At 40.5% G+C, this 27618-nt stretch overlaps 4 protein-coding genes across 4 annotated transcripts; 2 read left to right on the top strand and 2 right to left on the bottom strand.

Annotated features, from left to right (window-relative positions):
- Window positions 1-5785, bottom strand: LOC141794936 (major intrinsically disordered Notch2-binding receptor 1-like). Its single transcript, XM_074675603.1, has 4 exons — window positions 5235-5785; window positions 2292-4309; window positions 1612-1830; window positions 1-1274 (listed from the first exon to the last, which is right to left on the bottom strand). Exons 2-4 carry the CDS (start codon window positions 4284-4286, stop codon window positions 1080-1082), a joined length of 2409 nt encoding a protein of 802 aa, XP_074531704.1. The 5' UTR covers window positions 4287-4309; window positions 5235-5785; the 3' UTR covers window positions 1-1079.
- Window positions 5786-6159: 374 nt separating this feature from the next.
- On the bottom strand, window positions 6160-14065 carry evc (EvC ciliary complex subunit 1). Its single transcript, XM_074671708.1, has 20 exons — window positions 13607-14065; window positions 13386-13499; window positions 13113-13199; window positions 12513-12733; window positions 12317-12401; window positions 12112-12210; window positions 11814-11942; window positions 11561-11722; window positions 11222-11438; window positions 10207-10355; window positions 9855-9953; window positions 9542-9754; window positions 9321-9430; window positions 8632-8833; window positions 8257-8481; window positions 8024-8159; window positions 7112-7214; window positions 6876-7002; window positions 6672-6771; window positions 6160-6484 (listed from the first exon to the last, which is right to left on the bottom strand). The coding sequence occupies exons 1-20, from the start codon at window positions 13784-13786 to the stop codon at window positions 6339-6341; spliced, it is 2904 nt and encodes a 967-aa protein (XP_074527809.1). The 5' UTR covers window positions 13787-14065; the 3' UTR covers window positions 6160-6338.
- Window positions 14066-14368: 303 nt separating this feature from the next.
- On the top strand, window positions 14369-24084 carry LOC141787331 (limbin-like). The gene is made up of 23 exons (XM_074665607.1): window positions 14369-14907; window positions 15170-15233; window positions 15411-15553; window positions 15751-15807; window positions 15925-16111; window positions 16224-16324; window positions 16491-16556; window positions 16672-16806; window positions 16991-17130; window positions 17245-17569; window positions 17760-17999; window positions 18120-18295; window positions 18494-18653; window positions 18769-18945; window positions 19067-19365; window positions 19496-19670; window positions 20137-20280; window positions 20358-20585; window positions 20722-20954; window positions 21054-21141; window positions 21238-21413; window positions 22860-22961; window positions 23158-24084. Exons 1-23 carry the CDS (start codon window positions 14647-14649, stop codon window positions 23498-23500), a joined length of 4020 nt encoding a protein of 1339 aa, XP_074521708.1. The 5' UTR covers window positions 14369-14646; the 3' UTR covers window positions 23501-24084.
- Window positions 24085-24167: 83 nt separating this feature from the next.
- LOC141787353 (cytokine-like protein 1) lies at window positions 24168-26449 on the top strand. The gene is made up of 4 exons (XM_074665642.1): window positions 24168-24491; window positions 24605-24649; window positions 25376-25522; window positions 25643-26449. The coding sequence occupies exons 1-4, from the start codon at window positions 24345-24347 to the stop codon at window positions 25742-25744; spliced, it is 441 nt and encodes a 146-aa protein (XP_074521743.1). The 5' UTR covers window positions 24168-24344; the 3' UTR covers window positions 25745-26449.
- Window positions 26450-27618: the final 1169 nt, after the last annotated feature.

The following is a 27618-nucleotide window of genomic DNA, read 5'->3' as shown; positions in this document are numbered from 1 at the left end:
TTGTGCTGCATTTAATTAAACCTTAAAAATGTTTTTGTGTCAACCCCCTGTGTATTTACAGTCTGGCACAAAAAGATGATACAAATACAATGTCTTCTTAGTTAACCGGATGTTTTTACAAAACGGAATGTTGCACCACTGGCAAAACTACTTCCATCCTGTGAAACAACACCAGATGAATCCATTGGTGCTAAGTGGGTCTGTAGGTATGAGAGAGAGAGCTCTGGTAAAGTGAGTGTAGTGCAAAGATAATGTGCATAGGTGCACTCATAACATTCCATCAATTGAATTATAAGTGGAATATCCCTCTCAGAGAGTGTTTACTGGAAAGGGCTTCGTTTTTCTTTCCTTACTTCAATAACAACAGGATATTTATCTTTGATTTGAGAAACCCAACACCAAGTAAACACTCCAGCCAAACATATTCACAAGTGAATTCAACAGTTTATATTTTCCAGTTTGAAAAATGGAAAAGGACTCTATAAAATATGCGTATTGATTTAGGTGGTGTTTGAGTTAGATATCTTGTTTCTTAAAGGAAGGTCTGAAATATCAAAACTAAACAGTAAAACTTCTCCTGCTGACAGATTGCTTTACTATTAAAACATGTTTTTGTGAAACAATTATGGACTAATAAAATTGTGTTGTTGTTTTTTTTACAATAAAGTGAAAAAAGGCAGAAGCTGATTTAAAAAGAAAAGGTTGTTACAGAAGACAAAAAAACGAAAGTTGACACTTTTGCATTGGCTCAGTATTAATTACTAGTAACAGTTCAACATTTCAGAGGTCATTCTGAAATATTTAAGAACTTCTTGAAGTAAATAACAGGAAATAAAAGACAAAAGTTTGCATTAGATAGAAAGCTACAGTATATCTGATGTGACTTTGTATGATAAGTGATTTTAAGGTGGGATTTATCCCCTTCATTTGTCTCTAAAGTTGACTGAACATCATTGTCTCTCATCCAATAGTTTTCCCAAGAACAGTGTGCAAGCTCCTGGGTACAGCAGGTCTGTTGATCATAAATAATTAATGAAATAAAATAAAAGCAGGCAAATACATGTCTCTCTTTAGGGCATTCATGTTGCCATGGTGCAAATAGGGATAACAATTATGAGAATGATGATCACTGCAATGGCAATGAGTGCAGCCAGCTTGCAGTATTTTGCCCGGCGGAGGTCGGCCTCTTTACGTCTGAGTAGACCATCATAGCCTGGAGTATAGATGTCATCCATCCAGAACTCCATGTTGTTGGGATTTAGAGACTCTTGGCCCTGAGGACCATGCAGGATGTAAAACATAATTGAGAAATATAAGAATCCATACAGTTCAAAAGTAATTCCATTCCATACTAAAATTTTAAATGAAATATAATAAATATTTCTTTTTGGTTTTAGCAGCATTAAGTCTCCATGATATTATCAAATTATATGGCATTGGATTGGCTAAATTTAACCTTTCTTGATCCTATATAAAACATGTCTTGACAAAATACATCCTATTTAGTCATTTGTTGGCTAAAATCACCAACTTTTTTGTAAAAGATGGATCATAAATCAGAATTAAATAACAGGTTTCACACAAAGGTACCTCAAAAATCAAAAATCTTACCTGTAAATCTAAAGGGGAGATTCGTGCCTCTCTGTCATCTACAGTCCATATGGGCCTTCCCCTCCCCTCAGCCAGTCTGGGGTCTATAATCTTTCCAGAGGTTAGCCCACCTGTCAGGCTGCTGTCTTTTTGACGGAACAGGGATGAATTGAATACTTGTTCCACCAGGTTAGAAGACTTTTTGGCAAGTAGGTTTGCTGTGCTGCCCGATTGTTCTGCCTAGAAGGAAAGTGCAAGGAACAGATTTTATAAATGTCACATATTTATTAAAATAACTTTTTTTTAACCAGTAAAATGTCATCATATTCCAACAAGGCCTTTACTGCAAGTTTCAACAATAAAAATGAATTTAAATGGGCAAGGTATGTTTCTTTGAAGCCCTGACAAAAGAGTGTTCAAAGTATCAAACCCAACACTCCACAAAGTGGCCTAATTAACTTTTCAACCACATAATTAATATTTCTACCCAACCAACCACAGGACAGCTGCACAGTCTGAGGCTGCACAGCATGGATAGGGACAAAGTACAAATCCTGAAACATTGTCCTGCAAATTAAATTCCAGGGAATTTATTGAAGTACTGTTGATTATGAGTAAAGAACCCTGTCTCTCATAAAGAAACAAATCTTTATGTAACACTGAAAGTTCAAAATAAAATACACACATCATAATTACTCTACCTGTCCATGTGAGGGTCTGCCACCTTTACTTTTTGAGAATGAAACGGTCCAGTCTCTTGCAGAGTTTGAAACACTGAAATGTTTGGATTCTGGCACACTCTTTTCTTCAAGCTGGGTTTTGGATGTACGGCGGGATGATGCATCCTTCTTCCCTTCTTTCCTCCCCTTTGAATCGACCTGAGCTTTGCTGCTTTCCGTTTGCTCTGCAGGAGTGTTCCACCGGCTCCAGTCCAGACTACTAGTGCTAGTTGCTGGAAACAGATGCCCTGAGGCAGACAGAGGCTGAGGCTCTGACGACTCAGAGGGGGTAAGCGGATGGCTCATAAAGGATGAGACACCGCTGAGAGGCTCCAGCCATCGCCCACCAGGGTTCTGCCCACCAGTACTGAGTGGCTGTTGAATCTTGTCATCCAGTCGCTGCAGAGCTGAGAGCACCTGGGAGATCTCAGCCTTAACATCATTCAGCGACTCCAGTTGTCTTTCTATCTGGCTCATACGGAGCAGCAGTTTACAGACACTGGCCTTGAGCCCATCATCACTGCTTTCTAGTGAGTGAAAAAGTCTTTGGAGTTGACCTAAACGTCCACGCCTGGCCTCAGGAGTGTCCTGATTAATAGCTGCTGATCCGTCACTGGGGTGCAGGACCCCTGTGGAACCACACATGCTTATATCATCTAGGAAGCGAAAGATGGCACTGATGTCATCCTCACCAAACTCTGGGTCGTCTAATGAGGTCATGAAAGAAAGGCGATCTGCATGGACCAGGCTGCGAAGTCGCCGGGTGTCTGGTGGATCTGTCTGGGTGCCCTTTGCCCTGACTCCATCGACTCCTCTTTGAAATTCACTATCCACAGTCTCACTCATTGACAACCCCTTCAAATTGCTGATAGCTGGGGTTGATCGCCGAGGAACTTGCCCCCCTTGTGACTGCATCCCTATGTCGATGCTTCCTGTGCCTATCCGGTCCTCTAGACTGTGACTCTTGTTGCTCCAGATGGGCTTCTTGGTCCTGGGAGGTTGAAGGTGTCGAGGGGACCACTCTGGGACTGACCCAGGTCCAAAGTAAGTTGAGTCCTGTAGGTCATCTAGGCTTTCATGTTTAGCCCGCTGCTCTGGTGTTTGTTGGACTGTTATTGGCGAAGGGTAAGGATTTGGGATAATTTCAAAGCTGTGATTGTCAAATCCTTTCACCTTGCTGGGACTTGGTGACTCGCTACTAACGGTCACCTGGGGTATCAGAGGTGGTTGATTGTGGAAATCCTTCCTGAAGATGCTTCTCTTCTGGTCGACAGATGATCCTTGTTCTTCTTCAAACACTTCCATGGGTGCAGAATCTCCGCTTGATTCACTGTCCGTCTCCAGAGGCAGATAGATATTCTTCATCACTTCATTGGGAATTTGACCACTAGGGTACAGAAGTGTTGTGTGGGGCAGGTCAAAAGAAACAGCCCTCGCTCTGGTTGGAGGAGGAGTCACGAGAGAAATTGGATCTGGAGGAAGGCTTGCTCGCTTGCGGGCTGAGTACAAAGGTCTTGGAAACAGCAAGTGCTGGTCGATGGGCCTGTCACTGGAGTCAGAGTGGGCTCGTGCTCTTTCTTGACCAGTAATGTTCAGTTGATAAATCCCAGGCAGACTGGGGCCTGGAGATTGGTCCACTGGAAGAACTGTCTGTGCTCTCATTGGTTGGCTTTCATCCAGAGCTCCACCTGTCATTTGAATAAGATTAAAGATAGTTACAATGTCAGCAGCGACTCCTATGGGTGAAAGCCCCTGGCCTCTGGTGGAAACCCTGTCTCTGAAGAGAGTGGCAGGGAAACAGGGGTCCCTGCTGGCAGCAGCAAACAGTAAACTCCTAAGCTCAATGAGGTGCTCCAGGTCGAAACGGGTGCTGACCATGCGACAAAGATCTTGGAAGGTTAGCCATTGACGCATATTGGCCAGTTCCTCCAGGATGCCCAGAAGGACTCCTGGGTACTCCTGCTGTAGGTTAGCCATGGCTGCTCACCTAAAAGGAAGAACTGGGGGGAAGGAGAGAGAAAACTTGATTTATTTACACAGCAACAACATAAATAATAACAATGATAAAAATAATAAAGGAAATAGAGGGCAAAAAGGCTGACTGTTCAAGCCCAATATTTCATCCAAATGAGTCACACTAATAAAAGGTAAATAATGAGCCAGCTGACTTAGAGACAAGTTAACAGGTATTTCTAAAAAAAAAAAAAAATCATAAAGTGCTTATGATTACATTAATATGATTTAAACTGAGATTGCAGCAGAATATATCATTGTTTATAATGTTAAATGTGCACCCTTATACATTTTGTGTTGTATGCTGTGAAAATCGTTGCAATAAAGAGTTAAAAGCTACAGTTCACTGGATGTGCTATATATAAATAGATTGATATTTCTCTATTTTGTGACTTTAAATACAGTTTTAAAATGTTTTTCATAATTAGGAGCCTATAGTTTCAACTGCAAGAAATGTCAGAGTGATAAAAGTAGTCCAGAGTTTTCCTTTCTGATGGAAAAAGCCCTTTGAGTGAGAATCTGGAAAGCGACCTTATTCTGAGGCCCTAAAATAACCGACCATCTGATCTGATGACGCCGTCACACTGCGCACACTGAGCCTCAATTAATCTTGGTGGTGTCTTTATCAGCTGGGACATACTTGAAAGACTATCGAACAAAAAATCATAGGGTATTTGGAAGAATACACGTACATGCTTTCAGTTGTTTTCATGCATGCATGTTTGTCAAAATTTGGAGAGAAACACATCGTAATTTTCATTAAAAAGGTGCACTATTGTACTTTGAGTCACCCGGTGTGTATCAGCAGGGCGCCAGTGACAAGTCGAAGCTGCAAATGCCGTTTACATTATCACTATCACACCTAAGGTAAGGCTGTAGCGGAGGTGAGCTGAAAGGAGGGTTTCCACTTACCTGAATCTACTGAAGGGCTGTTAAAGTCACGCCTTCGTCCATGCACAATGTCAAATTAAATCCAGTTTGATGTAAAAACGAGACCGTATTCCAATTAGATTCAGGGCAGCTCATGCTCACACACTCCTTTCATGGGCTTCTCTGTTTGTAGCAGCGACTAGCCCTCAGCCCAGGCAGAAGAGGAGAAAATTAGAAATCAGGTCATCTTCCCACAAGTCCCTGCAGTCCCCTAAGGGACCAAAAAAACACATCCAAACGGTTTCCCCTCACTATAGATAAGCGACACGCAAAGTCAATAGTACCCTCACATTTTACATGAAAACATTACAGACGACATACAGTCTTGGCAGGACATCCCGGTGTGTGTGAGTAGGTCAGGTTGAGGAGCATATTTTCTCAGGTACCATAGCGATAATTGGTTATGTGTGCAAATTGAGCACAGGAACACAAGCCAGATTAAAAATTGATGTTTGCTAATTGACACTCTTGAAACGGCAACTGACAGTAAAGCACGGGGTCCAGGGCAAATTGCCTGCTAGATTGCTGCCTACTCACAGTTCCGTCTGCCAGACTTCAGCCCTCCCAGACTTTTCACCATTACTCTGCATTATCATCCATAAAGGCTTGTACTTAAAACCCCATTAGGGCAGGAGAAGGGCAAAGCTTTCATCGCTGAGTAGTAGCACTCTGCTACAATCACAATGGACATCTCTAATACACCTGACAACCCACAAAGCAGCACATCCATCATCCCTGTGTTCAGGAATCAATGTGGTGAATGAGCCGCAGTATGAAAAGCTATGTAGGTATAGGTACAGGACTGAATTACTGGAAGGCCTGGAATGGCATGGCGCTAAACAATGTTTGGAAAAAGTACAAACGGAGAGAAGATATATATACATTTTTTAATCATCTTGAAACATCCAATACTTGAAAATTTCATGTCTTATACAAAAATAAGATATTAGAAAATTTCCCCTTTTCACTGACCTCCAACAAACACATTTTTACGACATTAAACAATGTTTAAAAGAATACAGAACAATTCATCTTCACTTAAATATGACAAGGATGCTACTTTCCAGACATAACAGTATTGAAGTGTCAGCTGTGATGTGATTCTTCCTCTCTTTTCTTTGATTTCGATTTCACAACTGGAGTAACATATGTTGGAGTCAATGAGGGATTCAAGGCTGGATCTAAAGCTGGGTTCCTGGCAAGCAACTCCCGAATTGTAGCTCTCTCAGTACCTGATTGAAATATGACATCATGAAGAAGAGAGACAGGAAAGTAACACACACACACACACACACACACACACACACACACACACACACACACACACACACACACACACACACACACACACACACACACACACACACACACACACACACACACACACACACACACGCGTATATGAGAGGAGGTGTTTACCAGTGTTGTCTTCTTCGTCATCGCTGGGCTCAGGATCTGGGGTATGAAGGGTAACCCGAGACAAGACTGCAAGCTCAGCTATGAAGCTTTCTTCTGCCTCCTGATGGACATGAGATCAAAGTGTTTACACAGTATAACGCAACTTTGAACTCAAACAATAGTTTTTTGTGAGAGACAACTTCAGCAGACATAACACATAATAACCTGAAGCTGTGTTTTTATCTTTTCCATTCTTTGATCCTGTGCCACTTTCTTCCTCCTCAGTTCCTCATATATCTTTTCTTGTTCCATCTCAGACTGCTCTAACAATTTTCTTTTTTGGAATTCAACCCTAAAACAAAGAAAGAACACAAAAGTTGTGCTGATTTATTATATTTAAGATTGACTAAAGTGCATTGTGTGGAAACGTGCAGAGAGCAGGAAGAGACACAGCCATGTACCTCTGTTGAAACTCAGCAGAAGTTGGTTTCTTGCCCCAGTTGACCAGCTCTCTTAGCAGGGATCTGTTCAGTAGACTGCTGCTATCCTCTGTCTCATTTATTTCTGAGGGAAATGTAGACAGATAAAAGTGACCATGAAGTCTTTGTCACTTGCAGTGTTTTCTAAACTGGAAACGTAATTTCTAACAACTTTTCCATAAGTATTGAGATGCTAAAAACAGAACTAATAGCTGTGTAAATCGGCATAACTCTCTCCTGGTTATAAATGTTGTGTCAGAAACGCATTTTAAAACAGTTGGGGAAGGAAAAAAAAAATGAAAAAGTTGTGTGTCCAGCAAACTGCTGTATTATGCACACACAGTATAACAACAGCATGGCTCTGTAGTTGAAGGGTCCAGGTCTTCAACAAAAACAATGGAGATTGTTACGCAACTGAAATCTTACATCATGTAAGAATGGGTCATTTCACTTCGTAGTGTCCCCAGTTCAAAAGTATTAACATCTTCTGGTTCCCCCTTTTTAATTTTTTTTTTCGACTAATCAAAATTTAATAAGCATATATTTCAAACAAAAAAGATTTCTTTTAAGCTTCAACCTCTGATAAGTTGTCATTTTACTAATTCTAAACAAGTATATCTTTCAATTGATTTTCAAACCATCTAATCAACATTTTTCACATTGTCTCAACTCTAATGGAACTAGTGTGATGCTAAAAAAAACTTATAACAAGATTTAGAAGGTGTTGGTTTATAAGATACACCAGAGAAAAACAAACCACAGCAATCATTTAACTTTTAATATATTTTCTATTACTTAACTAGGAAATACAGCAGATATGTAAATGTTTTTGTGTATGTCTTCATATAGCTTTAACTTCACAAGTAGATGTGCTTGTTCTGTTTCTTTTCTCACCCTGATGTCCATTCAGTGGATCCTGTGTAAACTGTTTGATGATGTCTTGCAGGTGGGAGTGGTAGCTTTGGACCAGAGCAGTGAGAGAGTCTTTGGTCACATACACACTCTCTGAAGTGGATTCTATTAGGTGGCGCTAATGGGGAAGAAGTATAACAGCTTCATAAGCAATCATACTTGGAATACATCACAGACAGTTTATTCTAGCTTAAAGAAAAACACCTGAGATCTACCTTCAAGCGGTCATCATGTTTCAGCGAGGGCTGTGACTCAGCATGCAAGGTCTCCATCTTCTGCTGGATGGCATAGCTGAGGGCATTTCCAACCACCAGCTGCACGTGGCTCTGGAGAAGCTCTGTTCCTGTTTCAAGCTCAGATAGGAACTCCTGCTGGAAACTGTGGCCAACCAGCTGGCTCTCTGGACCCAGATGTCTTTCTGCTAAGCTGGCACTGCTGCTCTGTGGTTAGTATCAGGCAAGATCAATCTGCTGTCAACTTTAGCCAGACACCTTTTGTACTTTCCATCGCTTATATCTTGTTTTTTTTTTGTTGTTGTTGTTTTTAAGTGCATCAAAGAGTACATTAATATTTAAACACATTTTTCTTACCTTCAGAGTTGTATTGACACAGGTCTGGCTTTTACTGGGATCTTCCATTAACTCAGCTCTGAAATCAGTCTGAGATAGTGCCTTCAGTTTGGACAGCCTCATCTCCTTTAGCATGTGCAGACAGAAGTGCCTGACCACAAAGTACCTCTGCACTGCCACCAACAAGTGCTCGTGTTTCTTCTCTATCAACCTCCTTACTTCACTGAAAAAGAATATATAAATGAAAACTCGGCTTTTATGTACATTTTTGTGAGGAAGATGGGTAGTAATTGAGGGATGGGGAATTAAATTGGCATATATTTACTAATACTTGTCAGTAAGCTTTAAGTTAGTGTATGAAAAAAGCTTGGTCTATCATGTTTTATCTCTAAGATTGTGTGTGTGTGTGTGTGTGTGTGTGTGTGTGTGTGTGTATGTGTGTGTGTGTGTGTGTGTGTGTGTGTGTGTGTGTGTGTGTGTGTGTGTGTGTGTGTGTGTGTGTGTGTGTGTGTGTGTGTGTGTGTGTGTGCGTGCGTGCGTGTGTGTGTGGTGGGTGGGGGGTGGTTGTCTTGACTGGTTGTACTTGATATGAGAAGTTTAAATTGTCTACATCGAAAAAAAGGCAGTTTAATAGCTGTTAATGCAGATTTGGGTGATCTACCACATACAAATATTAGAAATACATTTTGACAAAAGTCCTCCAAGCTTACCTGTTGAGTGTGTAGCTCTGTCTAGCCAGCATGTCTTGTAATATCTTCATCTGTTGTTTACTCAGATGCTCGAGACAGGCCTGAACCAGAGTCATCTCTTCACTCCACGCCTTAAGGAAGCATAAGAGTCCCAGTTAGACTCAGTGAAAAGTGCTGTTATAGTAAGATCCCGCTAACTCATAAGGGAGCTTTATATTTTCCATCCTCCAGATGTGGCCAACCTGTCTCTCTTTATCCAGCTGAGCCCTCATGTCCTCCAGTTGCATCTTGGTGGCACACTCAACCTGCTGCAGCTGTGCAGCCAGCTGTCTCTCCAGATCTGACCACAGCTCCTCACAGCACTCAACAGAGAGATCTGATTGTGCTGGGACAGAGGTGAGAAAAACATCCTTTCCCTGGTCTCCGAGCCTCTTTGACCATGAGGTACGCAGCTTCTAAAGGGACAAAGACACTTAGTAAAATAATGGAATACAATTACACAAGTCTGTCACAAAAAAATATTGACAGAGGTCTAACTTAATGTTTTTTAAGTACCTTCCAATGTTCACAGAGTGTCTCAGTAACCCTGTTATCTTGTTGCAGCTCCAAGTCAGAGATCTGCTGTCTGTGTTTAATTAGTAGCTCCTGGTAGACCTAAAGAGGGGGTTATATATACATGTATCAATAGTTATATATATTATACATTGCAAAAACTTTTACTCTTCTCCTCTCTTCTTATTCTTATGATTATTGTCCTGACCATATGATAATTAAAAGAATGAGGTGAAGGTAATTTTTTTAATCTATAAAAATGTTATGAATCAGCTGTTGCTTACACTAAAACTCTTCTTATGCAACAGTAATCCTTGTTTTAAATTCTAAGATCTTGGAAGCAAATTTGCTCTACCTTTATGAGTTGCTGTGCGTCGCCATGAGTCTGTCTCAGTTCCAGGGCCCGGCTCTTCTCCTTGGTTTGATTCCTCAAAAGCTTCTTCCTCTTGGAATCTAGTCTGTTGCACTTGTCGTTCACAAGCTCCTTTGTCTTTCTCGTGCACTCTGTAACATGATCAGTCAACACTCGAATGTGATGGACTAGTCTGGTGTTTTCAAAATGGTATCACTTTCTAGGGTCAGAGAGATGACTGTGTTGTGAATAAAGTTTCTGATTTTTTTTTATCAAAAAACACAGCAAGTGAGCAACAATAACTGCAGAGTTAAATTTTATCAACTTCTTAATCTGTGGTTCATATTATGGTTGTAGAATATTTTGTGATGTTCTTGTGATGAAGGGGGCACATGGATCTGAATCTGAATGAATGTCTCTCTATATGATCCTGAAGATTTAACATTAGAAAAACTAGGTTTTCATTATTATTATAACTATTATAATTATTATTATTATTATTTTAAAAATCACATAGTTCTTCTGTTATTATCAATCACCAGGTGTACTTGTAAAGAAATAATGTCCATTGGCATGAATGTAACAGAAAATAACCTAAGTGTATATATCATTCTTAACTACTGTTATTTTGTCCTAAAGTATGTTCTCATACACAATCATTTAACAGTGACATTCTGTCAGGCTGTCAAGTATTTAAGAACAGGAGGCTTGATATTCTGTGCTGTCCTCAAAGAACCTGGCCCTGTTTAAAAAGAGGAGTATGATTCCCAGAAATTGGTCTATTTTGAGATAGTTCATCATTTAAGTCTGAAAGTAGGCTAGACATTATGCTATGCCAACTGACACAAAAACGTGTTACATATAATGTGAGAAATAACACACATTTGATTGATGTTTGCAATTTTACCATAAAAGGTTACAACAAAATGCAATCCAGCTTTTGTTATTCAAACCAGTAGTTCCTTGAAGTTGATTTATTCATACGAAACTTGAATATATTTTATCTTTTGCATCTTACCCTCACTGCACTGCTGAAGCCCTTCAGTCAGAGCTGCATGAACCTCTGAGAAAATCTTTTCCATTTGGCTGAAGGTCAGTACATCATCACTGGTAAGCTGCTCTAGATATGTTGCTATCAGGCTCTGCCTCAGCAACACCTCTTGCTTTAGTAAAGCAGGCTGGGACTGAAGAAGCCCTGTCAGCTCCTCCCACCACAACAACTTTTGCTGGATTCTCTAAAGGAAGTGGAAAATAAACAAAATAGTCATTTTATGCCTTTTGGGTATCTGGCTCTTCTAGCTAAAGGAATGAAAGGAATGATTTCTTTTTGTGCAAACCAAAAATAGTATTGCTCTACCTTTAACTCCGCTTCCTGTGAGTCCATTAGGTGGTTCTCTACGAACACAAGAGTCTGGATAAGGGAGTGAATCATCTCCTGGGCTTCATCTGGTGAGAAAATGCTGTTTTTCTTCAGCAGTTGCTGGAATAAGCCCTCCACCTGCTTGCTAAAACGCAGAGACTGTGAAGTAAAAGTGTACACAAAACAAATTAAAATGTCTTATATGATATGTGATAGCAAAAATGTCAACTATTTTTTTTGTAGTGTTTACCACTTGAAGACCATTTTCAACAAGATCTTTCTGGGATCTCTCTATTTCTTCCAAAGTGCATGGTGAATCATCATTTTTATCGTTGTGAGCATGGCCTGTTGGCAGCTGTTTCTTCAGTTCATTCAGGTCCTAAAAATGACAAGGGACAAAATATTTCCCCCCTGATTCTGCATCTAAAAACTGGCTTTCTGCAAGCAGTCAGTTGGTTACAGTAAGGACAATGCATTTTTGTCTTACATTAATTTATTTGCATGAAGGGTCAAAGAAAATTTGATAAGTAAAAGAATTCAGACTCTACCCTTTCTTGCATTTGAAGAATATATTTGGAGAACTCTGCATCATTCTTGTCTTTTGGGAAATGGTGGTTGAAAATGAATTTCAACATTTGAAGATACATCTGTAGCATAAAAAAATGTAAGGAGATTATAAGAATTTGATTTTTAAATGCCTATACTCTACCCAAGCAATTTGTCACTGGGATAAATAAAAATATCTTGACTCACCAGATGTTTGTCTTCCTGAAGCTGGGAACAATAATGGTGTATATCTTGCAGGGCCAAACAGTAAAGGCTGATTCTGCCTTCAAAACTGCAGAGATAGTTTGAGATATAATACTTCCAACAAAGTCCATGGTGTATACTTGTATTAAAATTAAGATTTTTGGTTTTGGTGTAACTTTTAAATATTACTGGTTCATACCCTGGTTTTGTCAGAGTGTGAGGGTAGTGAGAAACCCTGGTGAAACTCTGGTTCTGCAGACTTTTGGGAACCAACGAAGAGGAGATGAAGTGACTGCTGTCATCATTGTCACGTTCTTGACTCAGAGACTCTCCATCCGTTGAGGAGGACTCCTCATTATGCATGGATGGCAACTTAGAGTGCTCATGTAGCGATGGATTGGATGCCCCATCAGCTAGTGGCTGTCAGAAAAAGACAAAAGGTATCTTTGAGATTTCACTGTAATTTCAGTAGCTTTTTTGGCAGTCTTTAGGAACACTGATATTCACCAAGAGAGATATTATCATATACCAACTGATGACTTGTGGAAAACCCACTGTTGTAAAGTCTGTTACACATAAATAAAACAGTGCTAAATTTTAACTTGTATTAACTTTTTATCTAATACAGTTCAATCAAAGTTAAACAAATTACTCAAGTATCTGTTTCAAAAATTATTACAAAGATGAAAAATATTAAAGAGCTTGGACATTACAAGTAAGCTAAATTTGTTATCTTATATCATTTGTGCCAATTGATTGGTTTTCAATGTTGACTTGTGCTGCATGTACAATCACTTACTCTGTACTTTTGGTTGATGGGATAAACCACCTTGGCTCTGGACGCAAATGCAGCAACATCACTGTTTATAAGTGGCTGCTTCTTTTCCTGTGCAACAAGTGAAGAGACATTATGGATTAGTAAAAAGTAATTAAGGAATAACTTTGGTTGCCTAAGCAGGTTAGACCAATTTTGCATTAATTCTCTACTAAAGAATATGCAGCTAAAGTCCCATGAGTACAGCAAATTTACGTCTCAGTGTCTGATTGATGTGTTAAAAAAAAAAAGTAGTACTTTGTCATTTTCGGTGACACTGGGAGCCTCCTTTTTGCTGTTGCTGACACAGTCACTTGGGTTGTTGTCCACCTCTCCATCATCAGGTTCAAGCAGCCGCCTTGCATTATAACCCTACAATAGGTTGATACGTGAAAACAAATGAGTCTGAAGACGAGGTAACAAAAAATTTAAAGTGTTCAGTGATTGTGGGCCCGAAATTAAACATTGAGTTTCCTTACTTGTCTGGTTAACAGCAAAGGTTTCATGCAGAAAACATACAGAAGAGCAGCGGCTAATATTCCTGATAGCCCTCCACATGTTGTAGATATCGTTAACAGCCCTGTGTAAATGTGCAATGACTCTCCGAAACTAACCAACACATCAGTACCACAATCTGCTGTCAGATCCTGTTCCGTCATTTCTCGTCAAACAGCCCGAGGGCAACAGTTATAAACGTTAGTATTTAACAGCAGCATCGAGCGAGCTAACATTAACAAAACTCATCACCTCGAAGAAAGTTATTTCACCTCTGACCATACACAGCAAACTTAATACTCCCATGTGAACTCCACCGATTTTCCTCTTTAATCTCGTTCGATTAAAACATATTCCCCTGCTGTTCCCGACAACTGTAAAAGTTTTTTCTTCAAAACGCCATAGTTGGTTTACATCTTTCCTCCAATGGGTAGGCTGAGATTTAAGAGGAGGACCGAGCTGCTTAACTACAGAAGTTGTGGCCGGAAGCAACTTCCTTTTTCCTTCAGTATTAAAGTAATATGGGAAAGCTACGTTGCAAAAAAAAGACGTTTTTACCATTATCTCCATGAAATTGTATCAGGAATACAAAACTATGTTATCACAATTGTTATAATTGTTACCTGCCCTTTCTTACTTTCGCATCACCCAGGAGCTTATGATATGTGTTTTATTTTGAAAGTCATAACCGGATCTAGAAATGTATACGTTATTCTTGGGCATGATGAGAAAGTGCTCTCCCCAAGTTTTGGAAGTGTTTCCCGAAACGGTGCAGTAACGGCTACTTTGGACGTTGTGCAGTTGATATCTGTAAGACAGCGTTATAAGTATTTTTTTCCCTGAAAAACTGAGGGAATACAAGTAAGATGATATTCTCCACCAGAGATGCTACAACAATGCGTTTTTCTCAAGAAAAGACTGTGAAAATGTCTCCGTCGCGGATTTTAAAAGCTTCAACACGGCGAAACAAAACAGCCCGTTAGCTAGCGGCTCTCCCTGGTGAGGCTGGCACACAAACTTATAAATGCTTCAGGTACACTTTAACGCGAAGAGGGTCACGATATGGTTAATTATTTTCAGTTTTCAGTGGTTATACTTTTTTCTACCTCCGTTACATTACCGTTTGTATCGCAATGCGACCCGGCGTGAGATCGGTGGATTGGTGAACGGTGCTGGACATCGGCCGTGTTATGACTGTACATCTCAGGTGACGCCACTGTACCATAGGCTGCATAAAACGACATGGTACACAACACCATCACCTCCTACATTGAAGACACATGAGGTAAGTGGCTTTATGGCCAATCATGATATACGCATGCATGCAATCAGTCACAATATGGTTATTGATTGTGTTATACTTTATTTCACTAGTCATTTTCATTATTCATACAGGCATTTGTGGTAGATACTTATTCGGCTTCGAGACGTACATTTGTTTATTTACGTCTCAAAGCTTTTTCTGGATAATGCTGTTGAAATTTTGTCAACAAGTTGGAATTGTCTGCCAAAGTTGCTATTCTAAAATTTCTGTTTTCTCTTGGTAGACCCTCTCCAGGAGGCATGCGAGACAACGAATATTTAGAGAACTGACATCACAAAGGATGAGTGGTTCGTCCTTTTTTTGTCACTTTTACTTTACAAGTGTATTATACACTGTTATACTGTAAGTATATTGGGAAATACTCAATGTGTCATCATATATTTTGAGAGACCCTTTGTAATGACTTTGCTACACCTTTCATTTAATGTGGCATGCACATCAGTTCACCCTTGTTTTTTCTTCAGAGATCCCACTGTCTTCATCAGCACCTGCTGCTCCCCTAAGACACTCCATTCACTCTTCATTTACCTACATGGCAAACATGTTGCATCTTAGGCGCAGCAGAAGTACACTCACTAGAATCAACCCAGGTCACGCTCTGCCTCAGGTGTGTTCCTAAGAAGGGTTTCGGTTGCTGATGTAGTCACACACCATTAATTCATAACTCCTTAATCCATAAATCCTTTATGCATAGTGTTTGTGTAAGACCTCAGCTTTTAACAAATTGACCGAACAATATTACATGATATACCCATTATCAGACTGGAAGAATCAAATCATACATTGCATTTCATTTTCTTGCAGGTTCAGAGTGCAGCACCTCCATCTGCATTTGGGATCAACTTTCACAAGTGTGCACAGGTATATAAGTATTCCTTTTTCAATTAGTACATTTTATCTTAGTTAATTTGATCCCATTGACTTAAGTGCAAATTGACATGTTAAAGACCATCACACTCTGAAAAATGTCATCCCCAGGTTAAGCTAAACACCAATCCCCCTCAGCTAACCTTCTTCCTCCTGATTCACAACATGGGCCCAGTGGGGGGCACCAACTTGTCTCAGGTGGCTGTCCGGGACTCTATCTCTGGGATAGTACCCCTAAAAACTGAAGGCAGAGTGGTTGAAAGAGGTTACCAGACATTTGCCATCGATTCGCTGTCTGGTAAGCATGGGAACTGAATTGTTCCAGAAGTTTATCCTTCCTTGTACATGAAAGTGCCACACCCACAATACTTAGTATACAAGCCATGTTACCATCTGCTTTACTTGTTTAGCTGGTTCCAAAGTTATTGTCAATTATACTGCCAGCATAAGGAGTCATAAAAGTGAAGTCCTGGACCTCCCAGCTTTTCTCACCTTCTCTAATGCTTCACAGGTAATTTTTTTTAGTTCTCTAGTTTCTGCTTTTTTTCACTTGAGAAGTTGTTTTCAAAACTGGAAAATTTGTTCAACAAAATCTGCTATTTATTATGACCATGTCATTGTTTGGAGCACAACAGAAACATTTTCTTTTTACCAAGAATGCTCTCTTGCCTCCACAGAATGATGTCAGTATGTTTGGTCCGTTAACAGCTAATCTAACCTTGAGAGTGAATTCCACCAACAGGGTAAGTAGAAGACAAACCTTCAGTTCAGAATTGCGCACATTTGGATTATAAGCTTTTACATTTTAGTCACCAAATCATGTGATGATAAGTCTGATGTGTCTGCCAACCACCTTAGATTTATCCAAACCATGGAGTCCATTTCGCTGGATATGTTGTGGGGTTATTGGTCACATTGGTGCTGCTGTCTCTGGGATTTTTGGCTATGACCCTGATAGGTCCTAGAACCAGACTGAACCTTTTTCATCAAAGGGTAACACAACTGATCCTTTTTTTTCTACTTACTTAGATAACAGTCACAGTGACATGAATTAAAAAAAACTAATGTCCTGCATATGACAGTGCTGTTGAATTGTTGTTGATAGTGCAGGGTATTTATTCTTTTACAGCATTAATGAGTTAGACTGGTAATGTGTGTACATGTTTTCTGGCTTCAGAGAAAAAGAGGGGATTCGGATCCTGAAGATGCAGACTACAACATGAGTGAGACCATAAAAGAAGAGGCAACATTTGAAGACAAAATGGTTGACATCATGGTGCTGGAGGATCCCCAGAACATGTACCAAGCTTTGGAAAAGTGAGTAGCTCTCTCAAAAGGGTTTTGATAGCTCTCTGTTCAGCTTGGTGCTGATGACTTTAACAAGAAACTTTTAACACAGACAATGTGCACTTTATGTTTTACCCCTCCAAGCCTTGAAATGTCTACACTGCTGCATGCCACCAATAACCTGGAGACCATCCGGATTCAGATCTACAAGGATGTGGTGTCATCTCTGCTATATGCACTGAGATACACAGGGCAGACAAGCTCCCAGGCCCAGCAGAGACTGCTCAGTGTGCTTCACGGACAGCTGCTGGGCATGGAGGGCCGACTGAAAGAGGAGCGAGGGGCCCGCATGGCTGCTCTGGCTGGGCGGTGTAACCTGGAGACACGGGAGGAAATGGAAGCAGAGCATCACAGAGAAGCTGCTGAAAAGGCTCAGGCTGAACTGCTTTGTCAACATGCAGACCAAGAGGTAAAAAGAATGATCATTTGTGCTTATACTTGACATTTTTCTTTTTTAAAAAAACAAACACATGCCTTCTAAAGAGAGGACAGAAATTATGTATTATTTTCTAATAATCCAAATAAAAAGATATTGTCTTGTGTAGGTAGTCATAGTTTGAGATTGAGGCTTTTTTCCATTGCTACTTTTTTTGTATCAGGAGCTCCTCCACTGCAGTGTCCTCCTGGAGAAGCTACACAAGCTGAGCCAGAGTCAGCTCCAGCGTGTTTTGTTGGTACGACACGAGGAGGCCTCGGCCAAGGTCCAGAGACAGATGATTGAATGGCGTCGTGTGGAGCTGCACAAGATTTTCTCTGAGGAGCTGGAAGAGGCCACCAGGATGGGAGAGCTGGAGAAGAGTACAACCAAGAGTCTTCAGCATGACTACTTTGCCTGTCAGGTGAGTAAAAATGAACTTTCACGGTGTTATCACTTGCTGTTTAAAAGTACATGTTTTCTTTTAACAATATTATGGGAAAAAAAAACATTAAAAATATGTGTTGTTGTACTCCACATCTAGGATCAGCTGGAGGAGGTGCTTGATGTTGTCCTTGCTAATCAGCGCTACATGCTGTCTGAGCGCCATGCACAGAGGAAGTTCTTGGTGCACAGTCTTCACAGCCTCAATGATTTGATTTCTGACACCTTCTCCAGCACCTCTAGCAGTTTGGAAAGTTGGTTCACTCACATTAGGAGGTCAGTGCTTATCCCAGTCACCAGTCATAACATCATGTGGTTATCTTCTTCATTTGGTTGTAGCGATCACGCTTCTATTTTTCAGTGTACACGTCCTATGTGTTCTTTCATACCAGCTACCATTATACTAGGTCAACCTTGTAGGCAGCTTCTCAAATTATTCTGTTGTGTGATTTTATGCTTTCATGTATCCACCAGGGGGAGCACCGTGCCTGCGGAGCAGATAAAGCAGCTTCATGAGAAGTGCCAGAAGGAGCTAATGATGGTGAGGCAGAGACTGGATGAGACACTGAGCCAGGAGAGGAGAGCAATGCGCTGTGGGCTGATTAAGAAGAGACGGGAGCTTATCTCTGACATGGTGAAGAGATCAGGCCCATATCAGCTTTAATAAGGCTTTTATTCTCAACATCTGCATTATATATCCATCAAGAAAACACTGTCTAAAACAGCTTCCTAATTCTTGCTCTCTGTAGCTTCAAGTCCACAAAGAAAGACAGAGAGATCTGTCAGGTCTTTCCAAGGCTCTGGAGAGCAGGATAGATGTAGCCCAGCACCTGCACTGTTGGCAGAACTTACTGACAGCTCAGAGTCTGGGGCTGTCAGAGCTCATCAACAACCTGGATGAAGAGGCTGCTGCTGACATCCGCAAGGTGCCACTTCAGATAGGCCCACAATAGGCACAATCCTGACCTAGTCTTTTGGGAAGATGTACAGACTCCACCCACCAAATTATGAAATAGAGTTGAAATAGATCTTTTTTCTGTTCAATAGGTGACCATGCGTGTCATTCAGGGTGCCATGACAGATCTCAAAGCCATCCAGCCCTCTGCAAACCAAGCTCTGCTATCACTATTGCCTCCAGGGGCGCAGCGCTCCCTGCTGCAGGCAGAACCAGAGGCAGGAGCAGGACAAGGGGTAAGCACTCTCCCACAGGGCCAGGAAAAGTTGCACCAGGAAGGAAAGGCAGCATTACGCACCCTGAGCTGCACCAGAGAGGCTCTGAGAGAGGCCATGGAGAGAGAGCTGGAGGAGCAGAGGGAGCTCAGGTCAAACTGCAGGGCTTTCTTCAGGTCAGTCGTAACATAAAGAGAGGTTGATCTATTTGGGAAACTGAAATACAGAGGTGTGCTTCAAACACAGCCGTAAAAAGTCCTGTGGTGTTTGTTCATTGGTCTTTCTCTTTCCTCTTTTTTTTTCCAGTCAGTTATGCTCATCCCAGCTGACACTGTCTGAGGATGACCACCTCAGGATGAAGCTAGAGTTTCAGAAGAGTTTGTCTGTAATGGACCACAGCCTGGTGCTGCCCCATGCCGTCTCCCGAGCCAAACTGCAGACAGCTCTAGCTGCTCAGAGGAAGGAGAGCGAGCTACAGATAGTATTTAGAATTATATCTTATTATTAACCTTATAAGTAGTGTATGGATGTTCTGAGTGCTCTTTGTGCAGAAGATAGGCCAGTGCTTTAGAGTTTAGGAACATTAAACAAAGTGACAATTTATACAATTTAACCAGCATATCCAGAATAATGTACGTGTATTTGTTATAATATCACTTTTAAGAGGCTAAATTGACATGATTTAGAGGGAAGTGTTTTTGTCTTTAAAGGAGTTAACTTGTGCCAAAAAGCAGCAGTAGATCAAGATAATGATGTTTGTTAATGTTTTTTAAATGAGAGAGAAACTGAGGATGAAAATACCAGATTAAGCCGCGTTGTTATTGGGCTCATTTCTGCTGGATGAATGCACAGTGTTATTAAATAGAAAAAGGTTCCTCAGGATGGTTTCATTTAAGCACAGTGGGAGTCATTTCCCAGCAACCTTATGGTTACTGTGGTTTTTGCAGGCACATATGCAATCCAAGGGGAAAACCAGGGAGGGCAGACCAAAACCAGACATATCTGACCTGCAGTTTTTCCAGAAAAGGCTTGAGGACAGGATCGAACTGTTTGAGAAGGAGAAGGAGATTGAAGACGGTGTTTTGAACAAGGTAAAACTGTTGTCTTTTGTTTTTAAATGCACACAAGGAGAAGATGAATGAAATCCATCTGTTCACTTCTGTGGTAGGTGATGGAGGAGATGCAGAAGGAGAGAGATGATGAGCTTTGCTCACAAGCCAACAGCCTGGCCATGCAGATGGCAACGATCCATTACCAGAAGGCTGAGAGGAGGACCAAGGTGCTGGAGACGTCTAGAGCCATGCTCACTCTGCACAGCCTGCTCATCCTACACATCAGAGAGAGAAAAAGCCTGCAGAGACAGGAAATGGCCCAAAGTATACAGAGCCACTGCTCGGTAGGCAAAGCTTGACTTCAGGTTGTAGTATTACACGCTTGAAGGATTGCTCATTGGTTTTACTTTCCTCTGAGACTGTCACTTTATCACTGAGCTGTGCAGACTTTATTAAAGTGAAACTTGACCTTTGCTACAGGGTCTAGAGGAGGCTGAACAACAACATCAGAAGGAGAAAGCAGAGTTGGACAGTATGAAAATGTCCAAGTCCAAAATCAAGTCAAGTCCAACACAGTGTGAGGACTCCGATGAGGGAGAGGAGAGGAGTGAGGAGGAGAGACTCTTTCAGTTGCAACAGGATTGGAGGATGACATCCATCCTCCAGGAGGCGCTCTACAAGTGTGAAGAGGTCAACTTAGTGTTGGCTGAGAGGTGAGCTGGCATGTCAGTACTATCTCAGGAGTAATGAGGAATTCTTTGGATTGACACAGGCCATTAAATTTAACAGTGTTGAAACTCTGGTGCTTTCAGATTGCAAGAAATGACTGCCAATAACCAAGCCATGGAAGATTTAAAAGAACAAATGGAGCTCAGGAGACTTTATGCAAGCTGTGACCAGGTCTGTAAAGTAGGCTGTTTCAAATTTAATACAAGTTTAAAGCCAGTTAAGAGAAACGGTGCTAAAAAGGGCTCTGTGCTACGAATTGTATGCCAGGATCTGGATTTTGCATCTGGGCTGGTGAAGCAGAGTAAGATCTCCACTGAGGTTCTCCTTGAGACCCTGCGCCTCCTCCTTCCCACCCTTCCTGAGAGTGAGCTCCTTTCAATCACTGACGCCCTCTGCCCTAAACAGCACCCCGTTTCATCATCTGCAGAGCAGGAACACCCAGGGTAAGAGCCAGATTGAGTTCAGTTTTACCGAACTTGCACAGATGTTTTTTACAGACATGTGTTTGACTCATTGAGATAGATGACAGTTATTTTGTTAAAACAATAAATGTATGTGATATCTCCATTTGAGATGTGTTTGTGAGACTTGCAACAAGTCCAATTTGAAATCTGCTAAAAAAGATTCAAGACTCAAAATTTTTATTTGTCACATGCTCATACAGAGGTGCACTGAAATGTAAAAAAAACCTTTTCAGCTAAAAGTCTCCACTTTGATTATACCACCGTTACTTTAACGGTTGGATTACTTCAACATGATAATTATTATGTAAACAATACTCTTAGTCGAATTAGCAGATTGTCCCTTTTTTTCATAAATCTGATCACTCTTCATCACGCAAAAACTGTTGTTTTCTTCCAATTTGGAAACAAGGTTTCAGACTTATGTGCAAAAGCCAAGCCAAGCTTTTGGTCATGCACTGGTTCATGTTATTTTCTCTCCATTCCCTCTTTACAAATTAAGTACAGTGCAAACTGTTTTGCCCTGAGTACACAGCCAGAGTCTCTGTGGTGCTGTGGTTTCAGAGAGTGAAGTCATTGATTAAGTGAAAGCAGCATTTCGACACAGCAGCTGGCTGGAACAAACATAGCTTGCAGGATTGTCTTAAATTTGAACTGCAACTGCTCTTCAGAAACATCTCCACAAGTGCCTTTTTCCTTGAGCCAAGATGGAGAGATAAATGACTTTACTCATCTTCTAATTTCCTTCTTTTCCTGAAACACTGGAACATGTCAGGCTCCCGCTAAGTTTGGATTACTTAAGTGTTGAATAACATCTCTTTGGATCAGAGCTGTCTGGCCAAAAGACAAGAGAATGAAAAGGCCCTGCAAGAATATGCAAAGACATGTGTTTTTCTTTTGTTCTGTCTTTTGTTTCAGCTTTTCAATCACAGTTGAGAGTTTAACCCATCTTTAAAACTCTTGAACCTTAATGACACAAATTCAAGTCAACAGTATGAATGAAAATATTATTTGTTTTCTATGTAGAAAACCTTAGATGAGAAAGAGGGGCATAGGAGTTCAAGGTTCAAGGCTTATTAGTATATTTAGGGGGGTCCTGGTTATTAAAAAGGGGGTAAACCCTAACAAATCATCAGTCAATTACAGAGACAGAGCCTCCTACTAAGAAACAGATTTTGTATTTAAAATATATCTCTGTATCAACAAAAATTCATTATCCTGTATTAGTTTCAGAAAGCTAGCCTTCCTTGAACTTTTTATTAGGGCTGCACGATTATTGCAATCGCAATCGCAATATTGTCCACCTAATTGTAAATCACACCTTTTCCCCAAATCGTGCAGCACTACTTTTTATAATATAGCCAGTCTTTGTAGAGGTCTTATCACATTTCCCATCTTTACAAAATACCTATGACTTTTTTTAAACAGGTGTGCTGGAGTGACCGACAGACTTCTACCTGCCAGACTGAGAGAGGAGTTGGTGCATAAAAATGCAAAAAATATGCCAGACTCCACTGTGGAAGACGAGAAGTGAGTTTAACACTTTTGCTGCATGTTGCTTCATAAAGACAAATTTGTTCTTCAACTTTTACTAAGCTCATGGACAAATCGTTTAAAAATGTCTAATATGCCTGTCATTGGTTACATGGCTGGGCTACAGTGACCACATGTATGAGGTAAGCTCTGTAACAATCCAAAACCACTAACAGCTCTTTTGTGCTTACAGACTCCAGGAAAAGCGGCAAAATCTGATGGAAAAACTGCTCCCAAGGCCCCTTCACCCTATTCCACAAGATGTAGCACTTCTGCTGGTTAAAGAGCAAGAAAAGAACAGATTAATTGAAGTACAGTCGCCTATTTATAACCCACCTTTGACTGAAAACTCAGCAAAACAGCAGCACAGCGACACTGGAGAACAGATGGAAGTCCACTCTGCTGGAGACAGGTTGTTTGTGTTCCGTGATCCACCTGATTCAGGCAACCATGGGGATGTACCTAAAAGAAAAAAGAAGAAAAACTTTCTCAACTTGAAAAAGAAGAGCTCTGTGGCTCCATCAGAGATCGCCTAAGACTGAAAAACATTTTCTTTTGCCTGATTTATTCTTTATAATGGTAAACCAGTAGCTTTTTCTATTAAGTGTTAAAATTTTCAATGCCTCTATTGTCATTGTTTGTAGCATTTGGCTTTGTTTTTATGTGAAGGCAGCTGGCTCAAACTATTTCAAGAGTGTTTTATCTGCTTACTATGTAACAGGGGGGAAGATTGAGTGAGCTTATAGACTTTTTGATGGGGGCTTGTTTTTTCCCTGATGTTCTTGTCTTGAATGGAGCGCATTTAAACTGTCAGAATAGTCCACTCAAGAACAGATTTATTTATGAAAGTTGTACACTTTACAAATTACTTTCTTGACAAAGAAGAAGAATAGTGGTGTGACAGAAATCTCACATACCCCGTTGTAAGTCATGCTGAGAAGCATAAGAATGTCACTGGGTGTTTGTGGTTGAGTGTAAGGTCTTTAAAATTCACTATCCTCAGAATCTAAGGTACAGAAAGGGAAAAGTGTAATTTCATTTAAATAAACATTTTTATGATGCTGGAAAATCTTCATCTTGGTGAGATTGTTAAGAAGTGACATTAACATGGTGGGTAAGAAAAGTTGAATAACAGTCTCTGTGTAATGACCTGTAGGAGCTCTATTATCCCTGGTATTTGGAGCTGAGTTATTTGCTCCCCAACACACAGCAGACCCTGGATGTTTTCCTCAGTCTCGCTGCGCCTCCACGTCATCGTCCATCGTTTTTTTTTCCCCCCAACTACTTCACTCATAAAACTGCAGCACGTCCTCGTCTGTGCTATTTGAGTTTCTGTTGACAGTCCTAGCTCCCCAATACGGTCTTAGTAGATTCTCCGACATGAGGCTGGGACTCCCCGCTCTCGTGTGTTTCTTCAGCTTTGTCTGGCTGTCGGAGTGCGCGCCTCCGACCTGTTACTCCCGAGCGCTGGGCCTGAGCAAAGAGGTGATGACTCTGCTGGATAAGATACACACCTACCACCGAACGGTAAGACCTGGACGCCCATTGTCTCGTTTCATTTAGCAGAAGAGAATGGTCAAACTCTTGCAGTCCGTGGTTGTTGCCTGTTCCGTATTGTAATGATGTTTGTTTGTTTATAGAAAACATGTGCTGAGGTTCTGCCGACGATCTTCCTCGATGTTCATGTAAGTGTAACGACAGTTTACTTTAATACAAATAATGTGGGTTAAAGATGAGGGCGCAAGCCTGAGTGGTTGTACACATTTATTTTCGACAAGTCTCTTTGTGTCCTGGTCAAAAAAACAACTGCGTTACTCACTGGTTCCCTCCAAACCATGTTATTGGCATTGGATAAGAAGGAAACGCTAATTGTCTTTTCATCAGAGAAAAACTCCGATGAAAAGAAAGGAGAAGTTGTAGCCAAATCGATAGTTAGTTCATAAATAAAAAATATTAGCTAAGAACCGAACAGCAACATAACTACTGTAACATATGTTGGGGTCAAGGGTCAACAATTACATCAACAGCTTATTTTAGGACTAAAGGGTAGATTGTATATGCAGCTAAATTTGATGCTTACGTGTTGCTGGTTATGTTACAATCAAAAATGATGGTCAAGTTTCTTTTCATACAATTACTTAGAGAGCACTAGGTTACACAAGAACTGCTATTGTTGGTCCCTAGTCTGCTTTTATGAGTGTAAAAATTCAAATGTTTAACTGTACTACTTGGAGTTGCAGAAAGTAATATATATATATATTTTTTAAATAAAACAATCATAAGAGATTGTGTAAAAAGTTACAATGGACTTGAATAAGCTCTAGTCTCATTTGAAAGTGTTCTTTTATACTCCCAGAATTTCCTGCTTGGATTTCCCTCGGGATCAATAAAGCATCTTTCTATCTCTCCAGAATTCATGCGTCACAACCAAGCTCCGGGACTTTCTCTATGTGGTGCTGAACCATCCAAACCAGTACTGCCGAGAGCGTCCCAGAATGGTGCTGCTGAAACGTAAAATACAGAATTTGTACACAATCATCACCAAGATCTGTTACAGGGTAAGAACCTACCAACTACTGTGCAGCTGTGCTTTCACCTGAAGGACAAGTTTGTAATGCTCTTGACCCCATCCCCTGTGCCCCCCCCCCCCCTTTTTTTTTTTTTTTCTCCTTTTGCAGGACTTGGTGTTTTTCACAGATGACTGTGAGGCGATTGATACTGGACACAGCAGACCTTACTATGCAGAGGACAGGCTTCAGCTGCTGCAGGAAGAGAGATGAGCAGATTTCCATCATTCATTCATAAAAAGACATTAGCAGTATGTAGAATGGTAAAGCAAGTGTGATACACACACTGCACCCCGCACTACATTGTATGCAACATTTGGAAAACACACAGCGTTGTTCAACAGTGTACCTAGTTGGCTCTTAGTTAGCTGCTTACTCATGTTAGCGGGCATGTGTGGCTGCATTCCAGCAAGGAGAGCAGAACTTTCCACAGGAAATTTGCTGAATGCCAACCATACCGATGAAAACCCTGAAATAATAAACCAATAAGAGATGCTTGTGAGCTGGGCTTAACCGCTACTTACTTACCAGGGCTGATCAAAGCTCCAAGTGTCATTAAGAGAAATATGTTGTGTTGCCATAACCTTTGCTCTAGCCAGCATGTCTTAGAGGAGCACTATGCAGAATTCTGCAAATGTTTCAGAAGTTCAACATGGTAACTTAAAGTGTTACATAAGTAGTAGATGTCCTCTGTACACAGTTGTTTACAGAGTTCCTTCACAACTTTTGCACATAGACTTTTTATATACCTTGTACCTGAAGGAGTAAGAAACAGTGCTGCTTATAGGGAAGCTGAACCAAGAAAAGCTTTAATGGCATTGGACAAAGTGGATATCAAAAAGAAAACCCCCAGTTACATTTGTTATGTGTAATTATTTTTCCATTTATGCCTCACATTATGAAATAAACCTTCTTTTTATGAACCAATGTGTAACACTCTCCAAAGCCATTTCATTAACTTCACACAAACCAAAAAAAAAAAAAAAACTCTACACTGACCTAGTCTGAAAGCATAACACCATTCATTCACCATCCTTTTTCACAAGTGTGAAAACAAACTTCTTAAGAAGTAAGTGTCAATTTATGACTGATTCTATTGGAATATAGAAAGGTTATCTAGGTCTGTAACTGCAGGACTGTGTCTGTGTTGCAGACAAAAGCTAGAAAAGAAAAACCTTTTCTCTGCATAAAGCAAAAAAGATACAAACCAAATATAAAATTGGTGGTCCTTGTCTTCAAATAGAAGCAAATTTACAAATAGGTGAACCTGTGAGACTTTTCAAGTCAATGGTTTCTTACTTTTCATATACTAAATGAAATGGTAAATCTAAGCCTTAATTTGGTATAATTTTCTCTTCCACTCTTCTGAAAAATACCACATTTGGGAGCACTGATGTCTGTCTGGTTAAAAATATGGCCTCTGCTTCCCCCTGTTGGTTAAATCTTGTAACTTGCACACAAAAAACATACAATTTACTGTATAGTGAGCCCATGCCTCTCCAGCACTGTCAGTAACTCCTCCTATTTTACAGAAACTTTTAGTGGTCACGAATACAATGCAGACAAAGAAACTGTTTGATATTTTAGTGTACTCGTAATGAATGCCAGAGTGCATTTGGACAGACTATTTCCTTTTTCAGTAAGGTCTGTTGTACCACACTGACTGTTGGGGGCAAATGAGACTCTACATTTTGACTTGCCTTCCAGATCTTAATACATCCACTAGTAACAAACAGGCAGACTTTTCAAATGCCTCTGTTCATGTTAGTGAAAGATTTGTGTTCTTGATATGCCTTTCTGAAAACATAAAGCAGGAAGTTAATGGAAGACTTTTGGCTTTTCACTTTCATAGCTTCTCGTATAAGTAACAAATGTTCACAAGTCAGCTTATGATTGGGTATTTTTGCAAAAATACATGTACCCTATTAATGCCAGCTTTTTATGTAAATCCTTACTAAGAAATTGAGCTGTTGGTATCAGTTGTTATGGACAACAGAAATACCTCATCTTGACGTATTATTTAGCTTTACTCATGCCCCTTGCATACTGCATCATTTGTTGCTATAATGGGTCATGTGGCTGTTTTA

Source organism: Halichoeres trimaculatus, unplaced genomic scaffold (assembly GCF_033239565.1).
Source record: "Halichoeres trimaculatus isolate MK-OKI-2021-1 unplaced genomic scaffold, fHalTri1.1 fHalTri1_scaffold_1, whole genome shotgun sequence".
Taxonomy (NCBI): domain Eukaryota; kingdom Metazoa; phylum Chordata; class Actinopteri; order Labriformes; family Labridae; genus Halichoeres; species Halichoeres trimaculatus.
Note: the sequence above shows the minus strand (reverse complement) of the source record. Positions and strands in the feature narration are given on the sequence as shown.

Coding starts and splice junctions, on each gene's coding strand:
- LOC141794936 (XM_074675603.1), bottom strand. CDS start 4,286: ATGGCTAACCTACAGCAGGAGTACCCAGGAGTCCTTCTGGGCATCCTG. Junction 1,831..2,291: donor GCAGACCCTCACATGGACAG/GTAGAGTAATTA, acceptor CTTTCCTTCTAG/GCAGAACAATCGGGCAGCAC. Junction 1,275..1,611: donor TCTCCCCTTTAGATTTACAG/GTAAGATTTTTG, acceptor CATGGTCCTCAG/GGCCAAGAGTCTCTAAATCC.
- evc (XM_074671708.1), bottom strand. CDS start 13,786: ATGACGGAACAGGATCTGACAGCAGATTGTGGTACTGATGTGTTGGTT. Junction 11,943..12,111: donor TTCTTCAAATGCAAGAAAGG/GTAGAGTCTGAA, acceptor TGTCATTTTTAG/GACCTGAATGAACTGAAGAA. Junction 10,356..11,221: donor GCTTCAGCAGTGCAGTGAGG/GTAAGATGCAAA, acceptor ATCATGTTACAG/AGTGCACGAGAAAGACAAAG.
- LOC141787331 (XM_074665607.1), top strand. CDS start 14,647: ATGCTTCAGGTACACTTTAACGCGAAGAGGGTCACGATATGGTTAATT. Junction 16,557..16,671: donor GAGTGAATTCCACCAACAGG/GTAAGTAGAAGA, acceptor CAACCACCTTAG/ATTTATCCAAACCATGGAGT. Junction 18,000..18,119: donor ATGACTACTTTGCCTGTCAG/GTGAGTAAAAAT, acceptor CTCCACATCTAG/GATCAGCTGGAGGAGGTGCT.
- LOC141787353 (XM_074665642.1), top strand. CDS start 24,345: ATGAGGCTGGGACTCCCCGCTCTCGTGTGTTTCTTCAGCTTTGTCTGG. Junction 24,650..25,375: donor CGATCTTCCTCGATGTTCAT/GTAAGTGTAACG, acceptor CTATCTCTCCAG/AATTCATGCGTCACAACCAA. Junction 25,523..25,642: donor TCACCAAGATCTGTTACAGG/GTAAGAACCTAC, acceptor CTCCTTTTGCAG/GACTTGGTGTTTTTCACAGA.